The sequence below is a fragment of the Octopus sinensis genome, linkage group LG20 (genome assembly GCF_006345805.1).
Source record: "Octopus sinensis linkage group LG20, ASM634580v1, whole genome shotgun sequence".
NCBI lineage: Eukaryota > Metazoa > Mollusca > Cephalopoda > Octopoda > Octopodidae > Octopus > Octopus sinensis.
The window spans coordinates 11,784,061-11,801,584 of record NC_043016.1 but is presented as its reverse complement, the minus strand read 5'-3'; the positions used below and the strand labels follow the sequence as shown (position 1 = coordinate 11,801,584).

The 17,524-nt window shown below is 38.3% G+C and overlaps 1 protein-coding gene across 5 annotated transcripts in view; it reads left to right on the top strand.

Annotated features, from left to right (window-relative positions):
- Positions 1-17,027, top strand: part of LOC115222675 (protein Smaug homolog 1-like) — a 116,257-nt gene extending 99,230 nt beyond the window's left edge. For 4 of the 5 annotated variants that reach the window (XM_036511564.1, XM_029792996.2, XM_036511562.1 and 1 more), the window contains 9 exons: positions 1,422-1,508; positions 3,628-3,829; positions 6,070-6,158; positions 10,151-10,251; positions 12,747-12,951; positions 13,531-13,609; positions 14,628-14,705; positions 15,585-15,705; positions 16,681-17,027. In XM_036511564.1, coding sequence (XP_036367457.1) covers positions 1,422-1,508; positions 3,628-3,829; positions 6,070-6,158; positions 10,151-10,251; positions 12,747-12,951; positions 13,531-13,609; positions 14,628-14,705; positions 15,585-15,667 — 924 coding nt within the window. In that variant the 3' untranslated portion in view covers positions 15,668-15,705; positions 16,681-17,027. Of the gene's footprint in view, positions 1-1,421; positions 1,509-3,627; positions 3,830-6,069; positions 6,159-10,150; positions 10,252-12,746; positions 12,952-13,530; positions 13,610-14,627; positions 14,706-15,584; positions 15,710-16,680 lie in introns of all 5 variants that reach the window. The other variant, XM_036511563.1, reaches the window with a different exon arrangement.
- Positions 17,028-17,524: the final 497 nt, after the last annotated feature.

Below are 17,524 nucleotides of genomic sequence, written 5' to 3'. Positions count from 1 at the left end.
CGATGCTGGTGTGTTTACGTCCCTGTAACTTAGTGGTTCAGCAAAAAAGAGACCAATAGAATAAGTACTAGGCTTACAAAGAATAAGTCCTGGGGTTGATTTGCTCGATTATAGGTGGTGTTCCAGCATGGCCACAGTCACATGACTGAAACAAGTAAAAGAATAAATATTTTAAATCTTTGTCCCTAGAATAAAACATTGACCATTAATAAGTCAACTCAAATATTTGCTTTTTTTTATACAAACCTGCTTGAAACGGTCAACGGGCATCATTGATGCAAAACCAATAATTTTTCAATTGTTCATATTTAAATTAAAATTTTCCATCTCTTCAATTATATTCTAAACAACAGTTTAATAATGAAGTCGATTATTAGATTAATTTAAAAATGCATAGACGGCTTACTTCATTAAAGATAGTCCCAAAAGCTTAAATGATGTTCTTGTACCTAATTCTGTATGGTTTTTAGGTTTAGTCTCTGTGTGCCGCAACTTAGGCAAGGTATTCCTGCTGTTGCTCTCGGCCAACCAAAGCCTTGTGATTTGATTTAGAAGACTGAAACTGAAAGAAGCCCATCACTTGTGTGTGTGTGTGTGTGTGTGTGTTAATGTCTCCTTGTCTTGATGAAAGGGATGCTCATTTAGGATTATCACATGTTGGTTCTAAACAAGAATCCTGTCATACAAGCGATACAGATCGTTCACAGTCTTTGATGAAAATGTGTCCAATCATGGAGTGGTATTACCTTGCCTGAAAACAAGTGAGAGTTGGTGACAGGAAAGGCATCCAGCTGTAGGAAAATCTGCCTCAACAATTTTATCTGACTCATGCAAACCTGGAGAAGCAGAGGTTAAGATGATGATGGCAATGATGATGACATCATCATTTAATATCCGTTTTTCCATGCTGGTATGGGTTGGACAGTCTGACAGGAGCTCCATGTATGGAATGTATTTTTTAAGTTTTATCTAATTCATTCATAGGCGCAGGAGTGGCTGTGTGGTAAGTAGCTTGTTTACCAACCACATGGTTCCGGGTTCAGTCCCACTGCGTGGCATCTTGGGCAAGTGTCTCCTGCTGTAGCCCCGGGCCGACCAATGCCTTGTGAGTGGATTTGATAGACGGAAACTGAAAGAAGCCTGTCGTATATATGTATATGTATGTGTGTGTCTGTGTTTGTCCCCCTAGCATTGCTTGACAACCGATGCTGGTGTGTTTACGTCCCCGTTACTTAGTGGTTCGGTAAAAGAGACCGATAGAATAAGTCCTGGGGGTCGAGTTGCTCAACTAAAGGCAGTGCTCCAGCATGGCCGCAGTCAAATGACTGAAACAAGTAAAAGAGTAAAGAGAGACACACCCCTTTCTAACACGACAAAAGCGTTGGTTCATTTCATGGAATGATTTTTTTTATTCTTTTCAGAATGTTACAAAAGGAGCACGACACAAAATAGTATTAAGTATACAAAAATTAAAAGACAGACACAAGCTTTTGAGGACTTTAGAACAGGTAATTATAAACCTTTTCCATCTAAAAAGTTTCTATATTTGAAAGGACTGAACATGCCATCGTTAGTGCTTAATGGAAAGCTTCTATTAACTCTTTTTCTTCTCTTCTGTATCCTATATGACATTGCCAGAGATATTTCCCTGATGTTCATGCATTGTATATGATACACATGTTCCCTATTTTTTTCAACTATCAGAGTTGGGACGTTTGAAAAGAAAGTTTTATATTACTCAGAATGTGTAGGCGCGGGCATGGCTATGTGGTTAGGGAGCTTGCTTCCTAGCTACATGGTTTCGGGTTCAGTCCCACTGTGTGGCACTTTGGGTAGGTGTCTTCCACTATAGCCCCTAGCCGACCGGAGCTTTGTGATTGAATTCGGTAGGCGGAAATTACTGCCGTATGTGTATATGTGCGTATAGCTGCTCAGTGCCTCTCCGAAAGAGAGAGAGGGTATGAAACAAAGGCTAACTTAAAGACCGAAAGTAAGCACGGATGTTTAGGACAAACTTATGAAAATATTTTGGACAAGCAAAGGATTGAGATAATCTGTTACTACAGGATGAGATTAAACATGCTTTTACATGAAAGACTTTGTTAAAAAAAAATACTTTATTCTAATGAACCAAATTTAATATTTTTATATTTATTAGTGTTATATTAACCCTTTTAGCATTCAAATTACTACTGTCATATGTAATGTTTATTGGTTCACATTATGTTGAATTAATCATGCATTATCTCATAGCTTTGAGGTTTTGATAAGATTTTTTTGAATAATATTGTAGGGTAAGCGTGAGAGACCAGATATGGCCAGTTTGATCATAAAACAGAATATTTAGGCCAAATATGGCTGGTTTAAATGCTGAAGGGTTTATTTCATTGCTTTTCTTTTCAACTGGTTTTTTTTTGTTGTTTTTTTTTTTACATTCAAGATTTCAATGGTGTAACTGTTTGGACATAACACAGGTAAAATATTTTGGCCAGATGTGACTGGTTTAAATGCTAATGGGTTAGCGCTACCTCCTGTCCATTTGGTACCATTAGCAGAGTCCTCTGTTGCAAGCATTCAGATCAAAGTGTTGACTGTGAGACAAAGTATCTCCTTCCCTGCCGCTGCTAGTCTCTTTCTTTAACCCCCTTTTGTTACCATATTTTTGTTAAGATGCTCTGCTTTTCTTTCATCATCATCATCTAACTTTTACCTTCCATGCTGGCATGGGTTGGACAGTTTGACAGGAACCAGCCAGGTAGAATCACTACACCAGGCTACTGTGTCTGTTTTGGCATGGTTTTTACAGCTGAATACCCTTCCTAACACCAACCACCCCCATAGAGTGGACAAAGTGCTTTTTAACTGGCACCAGCCTTTGTTTCAGTTCATTTTGAAAATAAGGGACAGTTTAGTAAAATGACTTTGCTATTATTACAATGATGTTTGAAATAAGAATTAATCTGAAAGTTTGATTACTGAAAGTTTTTAGTTTAGATAACTTTAAGCAGGAAGTTTGTGTTAGAGATTTAAGGGTGGTCTTGGTTGGATTGGTATCAAAAGGGTTTTCAGGCCTTGTGCAGAGTATCTAACTGATGAAGGGCAGTACTTGTAGGGTCTTAGGGGGCCTTTATGTAGATTTCTGGAATGTTAAGAGAATTTTTCAAAATTCCAAGAAGGTTATGCAGTATATGAAGACGTGAAAATTCAAGAAATTAAATAGTAAATATGTTCTTAGTTCATTGTATTCAATTTTGATATAGTCTAGGTTAGTGCTTCTCAAACTGTCTGATGTGGCATACTGGTAGTTTTTTTTTTTTTTCCAATCTGCCAGGGACCGGTAATATTTCTTAGTAATATTAATTTATACCAGAAACAATATATAATGAATATAATAAAAGTTGACAATTTTTTTTATTATCTTATATTTATTTTGTAAACAAATAAGCATTTTATAATGTTTCTTTCTTTTCTGGAAACTCGCCACGTACTGGCAGCTGATGGCTCGTGGGCTACCTCTTTGATTAGCATTGGTCTAAGCCAATGCTGGCCAGTACCTAAGTTTATGTAACATACACAGAACACCGGGTTTCTCTCTCTCTATCTCATTTTATTTATTCGTTTTTTCAGAATATCATAAGTGGTGGTTCAATTAAAACGGCATTGGCAGAGTTGAAGAGCATCCTAAATACACCAATGAAAGCAAATGCTGACATAGCATCAAATGATAAATTACCAATACGGAAACCAAATTTAAGTCCAATCTCTGAAGGAGATGCTTCACAGGCAGGCGAGGATCTTCCAAAACAATTCACAAGAGTAATGGGGAAAAGTAAGTCTTCGGTTTGTAAGATTATAAACTCATCGTTATCATCATTGTCATTGCTGTTGCTGTATGTTTATAACCAAATTCTTCTCCTTGAGATAGGAACTGTCTGAAAGTCCACCAAGGGTCAAAACCATACCTTTTCATAGGTGGGAGGCTTAATCTGTTGGCCTGTTTAACACCATCACTTGATTCTTGGGGCCTTTTTTAAAAAATTTCTTTTAATTATTTATTTATTTTATATAGCAGTTCATTCTGTTGCAAGCATTCAAGCCTGTTCCCCTTTTGTTGTCATTATCATTTAACATCCGTTGTCCATTCTGGCATGGGTTGGACGGTTTGACTGGCTTAGCACACTGGAAGGCTGTGCCAGGCTCCAGTCTGATTTGGTATGGTTTTCTAAGGCTGGATGCCCTTCCTAATAATGCCAACCACTCTGAGAGTGTAATGAGTGTTTTTACGTGCCACTGACACGGGTGCCATTTGCATGACACCGGTATCTGCCACGACTGTGATTTTGCTCAGCTTGATGAGTCTTCTTCTCAAGCACAACATAATGCCAAAGATCTCGGTCATTGCCTCCATGAGGCCCAACACTCACTCTATTCTTTCACCAGTTAGAGAGGCCCTGAAAAGGGTTGTTCATAATAACTACCCACATCTAAGTGATAGAAAAAAAATAAATCTCATGGTGGAGTGGGGGGACATTTTTTTTTCTCTACTGCCTGTTTTTCAAACTGATGACCATTCTGGTCCAAACACTCTTGATAACGTGAAGCAAAGGGATTGCAAATGTCAAGAAACGTTTCAGTTGGCATTTGTGTGCATTCTCGTTCAATGGCTGCCCTCAAATTCATCACATGTTGCTGAATTTGTACTCTAAACTTTATCATTTAAGTATCCCCATAAAAAAAAAAAAAGTCTTGTGTGAAGTCTGACAAACAAGAAGTGGAATCTACCGAACCTTTTTTGTCCAATCCACCTGTTTGGCAAAATGTCAAGGTAGGCCCTTACATAACTATGGTAGTGTGTATGTGTGAGAGGGAGTGCTGCATCTTGTTGGAAGTAAAACTCCATGTCTTACGTCATCTTGAGTACTTGGGACAACAGATTGTCACAGCAAGTTCAAGTAAAATGGAACCAGTCATAGTATCATGACAAAAGAATGCTTCAATTAATCTTTTTTCAATGGTAAGCAACACCATACTATAACTTCTGGTAAATTAATATGATATTCTGTAATATGTGGAGATGATATTTATTGGAAAGTGTGCATCTTGCCAAGTACCACTCACAAAACGCCACTCTTTGGTCTGGGTGATTTTCTTGAAATGTAATCTTTCTAATGTCAGTGCTTCTTCTTTCTCGCAACTCCCTTGCTATGCAGATTTTTTGTGAACTCATCATCAACATCGTTTAACGTCCGCTTTCCATGCTAGCATGGGTTGGACAATTTGACTGAGGGCTGGCGAACCGGATGGCTGCACCAGGCTCCAATCTTGATCTGGCAGAGTTTCTACAGCTGGATGCCCTTCCTAATGCCAACCACTCTGAGAGTCTGGCAATATATTTCTAGTACCTTTTCTTGCTTTGTGGGGCTCATAGATGCCCATGGTCTTCTGGAACATTTCTTGTGCACATTCTGAACAGTTCCAATCTGCTTCAGACTTTGAGTGATGGTAAGTTGTACAGGCAGATCTGTTTGAAACACTCATCTAAACTGTCTTTGCATTTCCATTATATTTTCAAACTTTCTGAGACACTTCAGGAATAATTTTCCTTTGTTCAAAGCTCTGTCTGGCTCCTTTCATTATTAAATCTAAGAATAAATGAAAATTGGGTATATGCCTTTTACTATTGCCATGGGCCAACCAAAGCCTTGCGAGTGAAATTGATCAACAGAAACTAAAAGAAGCCTATCCTGTATCATCACCATTGGTTTAATGTCCACTTTTCCATACTCGTGTGGGTTGGACAGAATTTTGCTTATTATTACTATTAGTGGTTTTATTACTGTCTCCATCATGCAAGCAGTGTCCATTTCCAGTCATTGAAAGTGTCTTGCTCTTGGAAACAGGTGAGGGTTGGTGACAGGAAGGGCATCCAGCTGTAGGAAATCTGCCTCAGTGAACTTCTTCCAACCTATGTGAGAGCATGGAAAAGTGGACATTAAAATGATGATGATGATGACACACATATGTAATGGTTTAAGAGTAACTAATTTCTAATTATTTTGTCTTTTGTAGTATGTACCCAATTATTAGTTGGTAACAGAATTGATGAGGAGAGCCGAAATATATATTTACAATTAATTGATAAATGTATAAACCATGAGGTATGTATAATTTTCTTAACCTTTTGAGCAACTATTAACATTTCTCTAAAAAAAATTTTTCCTTTTTTTTTCCCCCCACTTGCAATTTAGTTAATGTGGTTGATCATTATTTGAGCAGTTTAAAATACTTTGGAAATGTTTTGTTTCTTTTATCTAAATACTTAGGCATCTCATCCATAGATTCCTACCAGAAGCAACCGTCATCACTTTTTGCTTGTATTCAGTTCAAATTTTGGCTTGGTGCCTAGTGCAAATAAGCCCATCAAAAGCTGCAATATGAATAGGGTTTAAAAAAATAACCATACTGCAAGGGACATGTTCAGACCTTTGATTTACTTGACTCAATAGGTCTCCTCAAGCACAGCATGTCGCCCAACGATCCAAAGGTACTTTTCTTTCAAGTAGTAACCTGCCTCATTCTTGATTCCGAATTCCTTTTGCCAAGTCTGTCCGTAAACGAAGTGATCCCAAGATAAGAAATCTTTGAACTTTAATTCACCCCGTATCTCTATTTATTATTATTTATTATGTATCATTATTCTGAGCCCCCTAGTCACCACTCTGTTTACTATTTCAGCCTCGCCTCGTTTTTGCATATTCTGTATAATTCATTAGTTATCGTTATAGATATTTAAGATCTATCTCCCTTACAGGGCTGATCGAATTGGCCGCCGATTCTTCGCGGGGTTCTCTTCCCCTTCTCTCCCCCTCTTTTTACATTGTCTGTCTGGACTCCTCTCTTCCTACTTCTCTCCATGGCTATGCATACTTAAGCTCTATTTTGCTCCTACTATACCGGATGTCGTTTCTCCCACCACCATTATAGGTGTCTACTCTTTGAACCCCCCTCTTCAATACGCTATTTCACCATGCATTACCCCTCTCTCGATATCCTACGTTCTACTTGTCTAGAACCTGTCCTCTGAACCACCCCTCCCACTGGTGCTCCCCTATATTTCTGCACCCCCCCACCACCACCATTATAGGTGTCTACTCTTTGAACCCCCCTCTTCAATACGCTATTTCACCATGCATTACCCCTCTTTCGATATCCTACGTTCTACTTGCCTAGAACCTGTCCTCTGAACCACCCCTCCCACTGGTGCTCCCCTATATTTCTGCACCCCCCCACCACCATTATAGGTGTCTACTCTTTGAACCCCCCTCTTCAATACGCTATTTCACCATGCATTACCCCTCTCTCGATATCCTACGTTCTACTTGTCTAGAACCTGTCCTCTGAACCACCCCTCCCACTGGTGCTCCCCTATATTTCTGCACCCCCCACCACCACCATTATAGGTGTCTACTCTTTGAACCCCCCTCTTCAATACGCTATTTCACCATGCATTACCCCTCTTTCGATATCCTACGTTCTACTTGCCTAGAACCTGTCCTCTGAACCACCCCTCCCACTGGTGCTCCCCTATATTTCTGCACCCCCCCACCACCATTATAGGTGTCTACTCTTTGAACCCCCCTCTTCAATACGCTATTTCACCATGCATTACCCCTCTCTCGATATCCTACGTTCTACTTGCCTAGAACCTGTCCTCTGAACCACCCCTCCCACTGGTGCTCCCCTATATTTCTGCACCCCCCCACCACCATTATAGGTGTCTACTCTTTGAACCCCCCTCTTCAATACGCTATTTCACCATGCATTACCCCTCTCTCGATATCCTACGTTCTACTTGCCTAGAACCTGTCCTCTGACCCCCCCCTCCCACTGGTGCTCCCCTATATTTCTGCACCCCCCCACCACCATTATAGGTGTCTACTCTTTGAACCCCCCTCTTCAATACGCTATTTCACCATGCATTACCCCTCTCTCGATTTCCTACGTTCTACTTGCCTAGAACCTGTCCTCTGAACCACCCCTCCCACTGGTGCTCCCCTATATTTCTGCACCCCACCCCATAAAAAGCACCATCCGAACGTGGCCGATGCCAGACCCCTCTGGCACCTGTGCAGGTGGCACGTAAAAAACACCCACTACACTCGCGGAGTGGTTGGCGTTAGGAAGGGCATCCAGCTGTAGAAACACTGCCAGACTAGACTGGAGCCTGGGGCAGTCCCGAGCTCCCCAGACCCCGGTCGAAACCGTCCAACCCGTGCTAGCGCGGAAAACGGACGTTAAACGATGATGATGATGATGATGATGATGGGCTGGTTATGTGACACTGGTGTAGGCTACGGCTGTGATCTCACTTTACTTGCTGGGTCTTCTCAGTCACAGCCTATCTCCAGACGTCTTGGTTTTTTGTCATTTTCTCTGTGAGGCCCAACGTTCAAAGGTCATGCTTCACCACTTCAACCCACATCTTCCTGGGTCTACCTCTTCCACAGGTTCTTTTCACCTTTAGGGAGTGACACTTCTTTACACAGCTCGCCTCATCCATATGCAGCACATGATCATACCAGCACAGTTGTCTCTCTTGCACACCACATCTGATGCTTCTTATGTCCAAAATTTCTCTCAGGATGTTTACACTCTGTCGTGTGTGTGCACACTGACATTACACATCCAGCGGATCATACTAGCTTCATTTCTCTCGAGCTTACTTGTGTATTCAGCAGTCACAGCCCATGTTTCACTGCCATGAAGCATGGCAGTTCGTACACACGCATCATACAATCTACCTTTCACTCTGAGCGAGAGGCCCTTTGTCACCAGCAGGGGTAGAAGCCTTCTGAACTTTGCCCAGGCTATTCTTATTCTAGTGGCAGTGCTCTCTGAGCTTCCCCGCCACTGCAGACTTGGTCACCTAGATAGCAGAAGCTATCGACTACTTCTAGTTTCTCCCCGTGACATGTGATAGAATCAGTTTTCTGAGCATCTGCAGTGTTTATTGCCCCTGTGCATCTGCCACACACAAAACCTATCTTCCTGGTTAACCTTTTGATGTATCCATGGCTTACACTGGGTACATCTAATGGAGCTTATACCTACACTTTTTCTACAGATCTAGCAGGGCCATCTACCTGAAGGGGTCTGTGTTGTGTTCACCCTCCTACTTACTAGGACTTTGGTATTAGCAACATTGACTCTAAGGCCCTTTGATTCTAAACCTTGCTGCCACACCTGAAATTTCTTCTCTAGTTCTGGTAGTGATTCTGCTATGAGAACCAGGTCATCAGCATAGAGGAGCTCCCAGGGACAACCTGCTTTGAATTCCTCTGTTTTTGCCTGGAGGACTATGATGAATAAGATGTGGCTGAGGGCTGATCCTTGGTGGACCTCTACTTCTACCCTGAATTCTTCACTATACTCATTGCTAACCCTTAGCTTATGAACGGCATCCCTGTACATGACCTGTACAGCTCTTATTAACCACTCTTCAATCCCCAGTTTCTACATCACACACCAGATAAGGGATCGGGAAACCCTGTCAAATTCAGGGTAGAAGTCCACAAAAGCCAAGTATAGGGATTTATCTTTGGCTAGGTATTTCTCAACCGTTTTTTATTTGCGAATCCCTTTTATTTCTATTTTACTTGAATCAATTTCTGTTTTACTTGGATGGACCCCTTCCATTTCTGTTTTACTCGAATGGACCCTATCCATTTCTATTTTACTCAAATGGACCCCTTCCATTTTTGTTTTACTCAGATGAATCCCTTCCATCTCTGTTTTACTTGGATGGACTCCTTCGATTTCTTTCTTATTTGGATGGACCCCTTCGATTTCTATCTTACTCAGATGGACCCCTTCGATTTCTATCTTACTTGAACGGGTCCCTTCAACTTCTGTTTTACTTGGATGGAGCCTCATAGCCATTTGATATTTAAAACATCCTCTTATATTTATATAATGAAATATTATTAGGAATTTTACAAAAAAGTTAAGCTATTTTGTGTTTTGTATAACCAATTTATTACAGGTAAAAATTTTAACAAAATCTTATATGGACCATAGTGAGAACCACTGTCCAAAAACAAAATCCAATTCTTCATTCAGTTATCTTTTTTTCTTCTCTTAATTCCTGCAGGCTTTTACTCAAAAACAAAGAAAATTACTGACATCCTGGAAGCAGGAAATCCAAATCACTTCACCTCCTAAATATAACATAGATGTAAAACCAAGGAAAAAGTAAGATTTTTTATGTGTTAATATTAATTCCTGAACCCTTTAATATTTTAGCATATCTTGTTGAAATACATCAGAAGAATTATTTCTTTGATCCCTTTTAAGATCTTCAAATCTGTTGTGTGTGTATCGATCTCCATTGGATACAAATAAGATACACATTTGACCTAAACACACAAATGCATTAACTTCCTTTATTTCACAAATCTGTTCATATTTTTGGAATTGTTTCAGTTTTTGCTTTTTATTAATTCTTCAGTTACACTGAGCTTCATCATCATTGTTTAACTTTCAATTTCCATTAAGGTAAGAATGAGAAATGACAATGGTTTGACAGAAACTAGCAAGCTCTGATATCAACTTTTTTTTTTTTTTTGGTGGTGGGGGTGCTAAGCGCCAATGTCAACTTTGACATGGTTTCTGTGGGTGGATGTTTTTCCCAATGCCAACCACTTGGTGTACTAGGTGCTTTTTCACATGGCATCAGCACTAGCAAGGCCATCAAGTTTTTTTTTTCTTATTCGTCAGCACCCAAAATATGTGGCCAAAGTAGGGGGAAAAAAATGATTCTGTCTCTAATGTTTGACAATAACAATCCATTTTAGATTTTAAAAGCTTAGAAAATAATTTTTTGCTGATACCCATAACTATATTTTCTGGGTATAATAAAATGACAATTTTTCCTCTGATTGCATGACTTTTGACTATTAATGTTTCTCTTTTGTAAGTTTGTAGATAATTTAAAGAGAAGTATTTATTTTCTTCAAAGTCAAGTTATTCAGGTGATAAATCATTTGTATTTATCACTGGTGAATAGTATATCTGGTTAAAATATGAGTAAAGCAAACAGCATGTAGTTTACAGTGGCATCACCATTCTAAACTTTCTTCATTAGGTTCCTCACCAGACTATTTCTCAATGCCAAACTCAACTTTTACCCAGGCATCACTGAAACTGAAACATACCTGTTTGTTTGTTTGTGTGTGTGTGTGTTTGAATATTTGCTACCACCACCAAGATCTGTACCTGCAGTCGGCTTCATCTGGGCTCGCGTCCACGGCTTCCATGCACGCCACTGTGCCCTCCTACTCGACCGGTCATCGGAAATTATGTGATAATTGTAAATGAATATCATTGTCACATACAAGTAATGTTTGTTTCCAGTCTTATGTGACAAACATGTCAGGCCATAGGGAAATATTACAGGTGAGGATTAGCAACAGGAAGGACATTTGACTGTAGAAAAGTCTGCCTCAATGAATTCCATCTGAACCATGTGAACATGGAAAAATGAGCATTTAATGATGATGATGATCTCTGAATATAGCTTCAATGGATTATCTGAATATTAGCTAATCAAGACAATATAACTCGCATCCTAATGTATATCTCCTGTCCTGTGGTACTGTGAGACCTCTATGTGGTTGAAGTTTTGCCATTTCTCGACTGGCTTTTCTTGAACAGCAAATGTTTCCCATTTATAAGTCATCTGAGGCACCAAGTAGTGTCCTAGACATATCTGCTTGATGTCTGTTCATATACTTCACACAGCCAAAGTCCTCATTCCAAGAGGTTTACTCATAACTATACAACAGCTGTTTCTTTACTACCCACAAGGGGCTAAACGTAGAGGGGACAAACAAGGACAGACAAATGGATTAAGTCGATTGCATCGACCCCAGTGCGTAGCTGGTACTTAATTTATCAAGGATGAAAGGCAAAGTCGACCTCAGCGGAATTTGAACTCAGAATGTAATGGCAAACGAAATACAGCTACGCATTTTGCCCGGCGTGCTAACGGTTCTGCCAGCTCTGTACTACATCTCTATAGATGAACACTATCTGCAATGTCTGGATGAAACCAGTCAACATTTGGGAAAAGGATCACAAAAGCAAAAGATTCCTGTGTGCATTGCACTTCCTTACGAGCTAACCCACTGTCATAATCATAACAGGGTCATCTCACTCCGGTAAAAAGTATCTTTGTTAGCCTGTTGATATCCTTCATTTTGTCTACCAATGCAGTTCTTTGAGTTGTGCTACTTACTAGAATCACACACACACACACATACACACTGAACCTAACTACCTGTGTCACATTCTGTGTCACAATCTCCCTGAAAAGTTCATTAAGGGTATGTGCGTCTGTGGAGTGCTCAAATACGCCACAGTATTTGAGCACTCCAAATACTGTGCTCAAATACTGTTAATTTCTTGTTAATTTCTGTTGATCAGATCAGCTGGAACACTCGTCGTCATAACCAACAGAGTGTTGGATATCTACTCGCAAACATTGTAAACCATTTTCAAGAGTCCATTTCAAAGATTGGCAAAGAACCACTTATAACAACCACTTATAACAACATACTGCAACTATTAACTCACAGATTTGCTGTTGTATTCTTTGTAAAAAAAAATATAAATAATTCTTAAAAAAACCTGTTTAACTCGTATAACTTACGTTTACTTTATATTATTTTTTTTCCTTTTTTTTTCAGTTGGGGCAACACATTTCCTATTTGTGCTAACTCTAATATGAGAATGAGTAGTCAAAGGATGTTACGAGATCCCCAGAAACCTACTGCTGCTGGTCTATCTCAATGGAGTTTTGGTTCTAAACGGTCTTCGGTTATAGGTTGTGGGCACATTCCAATAAGTAGAAAAAATTCATATAGCCCCAGCGTGGTTTCAAATCCAATAGAGGTATGTATGTCTCCTTTTTCTCTCTCTCTCTCGCTTTCCTTGTTCTATTGTTCTTTCATTATCACATTGACGGGCACCTGGCTTAACATGCTTTGCACAAAATATCTAAATAGCAAGCGTGGCGATGTGGTAAGAAATTTGCTTCTCTATCACATGGTGGGTTCAGTCCCACTGTATGGCACCTTAGGCAAGTGTTTTCTATACCTATTGCTTTACTACCCACAAGGGGCTAAACACAGAGGATAAACAAGGACAGACAAACGGATTAAGTCGATTTTCAGTTTGCACAGCATTCTCTTCTGTGACTTGCTTTTCTGTACCCAGAGATTCTGCCAGTTTTTTTTCTTCTTTTTTCCCCCCAAAGCTGTTGGCCATGCCTCAGTAGCTTCAATGGGGGTGCTTTGTGCTTCAATTTCCTCACCTTCTCCTGTGTCCATTCCACTGATTTAACAAACCACATTTATATAGAAAATACAGCTTTTAGAGCTATTTAATTTCTTGATTTTGGTGCTAAAATAATTCTTTCCTCTTCATTATTATTAGATATTTAAATTGTTTCATTTGTTTGTTTTTTTTCAGCCTGTAAAATCAGCTGTTACTAAAACACAATCTGCTCCTAGCCAGTCTTCCCAGATGAACTTTCTTGTATCCAAATCAGGTATATTTAATTAATCAATTTATTTTATTTTTGCAGATGGTGTTTATATATGTATTTGTATTGCCTTGCAATTTAAATTAGGTTATAGAATCAAAAATCCTGTTCCAAAGGATTGGGTTTTTCTTTCTTTTTCTTAATATAAGTAGCATTGAAGACTTGAAGGGGTAAAAGAAAGTGCTCCAGGCTCTGTGCTTTCTTTCATTCCAGAGCATACAGAGAGCATTCTTTTGTCTATACAAACCCTGAAGAATTTACTGTTGTGAGATTTGATAGACGGAAACTGAAAGAAACCCGTCATATGTATGTAATATATATATATATATATATATATATATATATATATATACATGTTTATGTCCCTGTAATTTAGTGGTTCAGCAAAAAGAGACTGATAGAATAAGTACTAGGCTTACAAATGATAAGTCCTGGGATCGATTTATTCAACCAAAGGTGTTGCTCCAGCATGTTACTGCTGCTTCTGTTTTTTTTTTTTTATAGCATCATGTCAATTTCAACTGAGCCTATTGTCAAAAGTATTCCAGCTTCAACCAAGCATCTTATTTACATTTTATCAGGAGTCTATTTTTTTTCTTTTTTCTTTGTATGCTAGTAAGTTGTGATTTGAGTAAGATCTGACTGCTTTTTCTAACAGTTGGAGTGACCACATATTTCCTCATTAGCTTGTTCTGTGAAAGCTGAAGCTGATATCATGGCAGCTGTGTGAAACATTGTATTCTCTTGTCTGGTTAAGCAGCTACAGAAGACTTAATTAGTGTTCTGTATAAGAGAGTTGCTTGGCTCAGCAGTTAGAACGTTGGGCTCACAGTCATGAGGTAGTGATTTCGATTCCCAGAGTGGACTGTGTTTTGTGTTCTTGAGCAAGACACTTTATTTCACGGTCTATAGATATATCTTTGGTGTATACCTCTTAGATTAATTTCATGTTTGTCTTTTTAAGCACATTTGAATTTTCTGTAATGCATTAATTAATTTTTATTCTATTTGTTTAATTTTTCAGTGATAGAAATAGACAGAGAAATTAATGATAGCCTTGATTCATTGTGTCGCAGTATGACTGAAATTGCTTTAGGAATGGGTAAGAACTGAAAACTTTTAACACTTTTAAATTCTCTTAAAGAATAAAAGTACTTATTCTAAAGATTCATTATTGGTGAAGCAATATTAGTTCAGAATAATGATGATAAGAAATCTACAAAACAGCAGTATTCATCTTCAGAAGATATCTTGTTTTGATGTATTCTGCTAAAAAGCAGAGAAGTATTAGTTGCAAAAAAAAAAGAAAAAAGCATCCAACAACAGCAGTGGAATTGCTAGATCACATGATTTCTGCCTATTGTCATCCACTGTCAAGTACATGCTTAACCCTTTAGTGTTCAGGTTATTCTGTTAAATGCAATATTTTTTAAAACTCAAATTGTTTTTAATTAATCATGCATTATCTTATAGCTTTGAGGTTTCAATGATGTGATTGTTTATTTTTAGAATGTCAATATAGGTTAGGTGTGAAAGGCTAGATATCGCCAGTTTGAATATAAAACATTTAGAATATTTGGGCTGGATATGGCCGGTTTAAACACTAAAGGGTTAAACAAATTTCCACCTCTATTTTTTTATATACCAGTAGAGGCAAAATTTTTCTAAGCATACAGTGGATAGTGCCTGCTTGCTAGCTATGCTGTGTCAATATCCAGAAAATCATGTGATCTAGCAGTTCCATAGCTGCTGTTTTGACGCTTCCCATCTGCTACTAATACTTCTGTACTTTTTAACACTATACGTCTATATACAATACTTTCTCAAGACAAATGCTGCAGTTTGGTAGCTTCCTTACAGTATATCCATATTAAGTACGATGTACCAATTGCTACTTATTCTAAAATAATTTTTTTTAAGTGATTTTTTTTTTCTTCTCTTTTTTAATATTTAGTAAAATATTGTTTTTTTGTACTTGTAGATAGTCCTACTACCATAATATACCCGCCGGAAAGGGTACCATCTTTGCAAAATTCATCACAGAACACTCACATAGAGAACTAATATGGTACAAACTATAAATGGTTAAAGTAGCAGCTGTGGCAAGTATAATACAATGTTATGGTCTTCAATTGACTACTATAAAAGTACAACTAGTATAAATGTTATGTACAATACCTGTCTTGCTAATAGACCCATCTTGGTAATATAGCCCTCGACCTGATAGCTTAAACTATGCAACCCTGCTTGCATCTATTGTTAAACAGTTCAAGAAATTTGTGTCAGATGGCGTTCAGCTACGATGATCAAAAAGCCAAATTTTTAAGTAATTGCAGAAAGCAGACAGTTCAGTAGTTGTAGAGTAAAGCATTTGGGGAAACTTTATGTACGAAGAGGGTGCTGAAAAGTTCCTTGCTTTAAGGGTATCATGAAACGCCTGGCAGGAGGACCAACCTTCCGAGTTCTTTTACAGGGCTTGGAAAAACTGAAGGACCACTGCAAAAAGTGTGTGAATCTGAGAGGGGAATACATTGAGTAAAATCACAATTAACTGATCCCCCTGTATTTTCTTTTACTCAAAGTCAGGCACTTTACAGCACCCCATTGTATCAGATGTATGCATGTATGAAAAACTCACTTTGAACCCTTTTCTTATCATATTCATTTTGGAATTCCTGCCTTTGTTTCAAGTTATTTTTAAAATAATAAATTTTGTAAAAACATGATCTTTATTAAACTGGTTTTTGTCAACACAAATTAGAAGGAAATTTTAATAAAAGGTTTTAATTTAGATCACTTCAAAACAAGTTGGTATGGTAGAACTAGGGGCAGTCCAAACTAAGGGTTGGTATAAAGGTTAAATGCTTGTCTGTTTAACCTATTATTATTGCTAAATTAACTAAATAATGTTCTTTGATTCCATTCTATGTATATCAGAATAATTTACAAAAAACATCTTAAGTTTTTAATGCATAATTTTTTATTTAATAAAGTTTGTTCTATAGAGAATTTTTAAAGAATTCTGTTATATGTTCCAAATATAACAGTTTTCTTTTCTTTTTTCTTTTTTTTTCCAGATACATAAAGAAATCCAATTTTTTTCTTGATCTAACAAGTATAATTCTTGTCCTTTGATGAAGATGACTCTACTGCTACATGGGCATATTTTCCACAACAGCTGTACCAGAAGAAAATTTAATAAGAACCCGAATCTTCTTTTATATATTTTTTCTAAACTTTACAAATATATATATATAAATACCCACACGCATACACACACACACACACACACACGTGCACTCACATACACACACACATGTGCACACACACACATATACATGAAGCCCTTTTTGAAAGTGACAGTATGCCACTTTATTGTCACAGTTTAAACTAGAATAAAACTAACAAACATGTTCAGCATCATTATCATTGAGTGAGAGAGCAGTTCATGCCATCAAAGTGACACTGGAGTAAAATATACGAAGCCCAGTATACCCATCATGACTACCTGTCTGATAAGGGTACACTAAGGCACATGCATCACAACCATATGTGCGCAACATGGTGATCTCATATCAAGATTAACAGCACATGACCTTGCAGGTGGGGCCCAGTTAGAATTTTCTTCTGGTCAAGTAACCCATCCCGCTCAAAAGGTCCCTGAATAAGGGTTGTTTAAGGATATTGAACGAAACACCCATGTTTCCAGAGGTGAATTATCCAAACCCCAAAGAATCCCTTTCAAAACATGGCTGTGATGCTCCCCCACAACTTCTACTCGTGATCAGAGATGCACATATCGTCAGCCATTAAGGGACATGGTCAACTAGTTAAGATCAAACAACTGACAAGCAAATCTGTGGTATTGAGCAGAATATTTGCTGTAGCCCATCTTTTATACCTAGACAAAACAATGTGCAT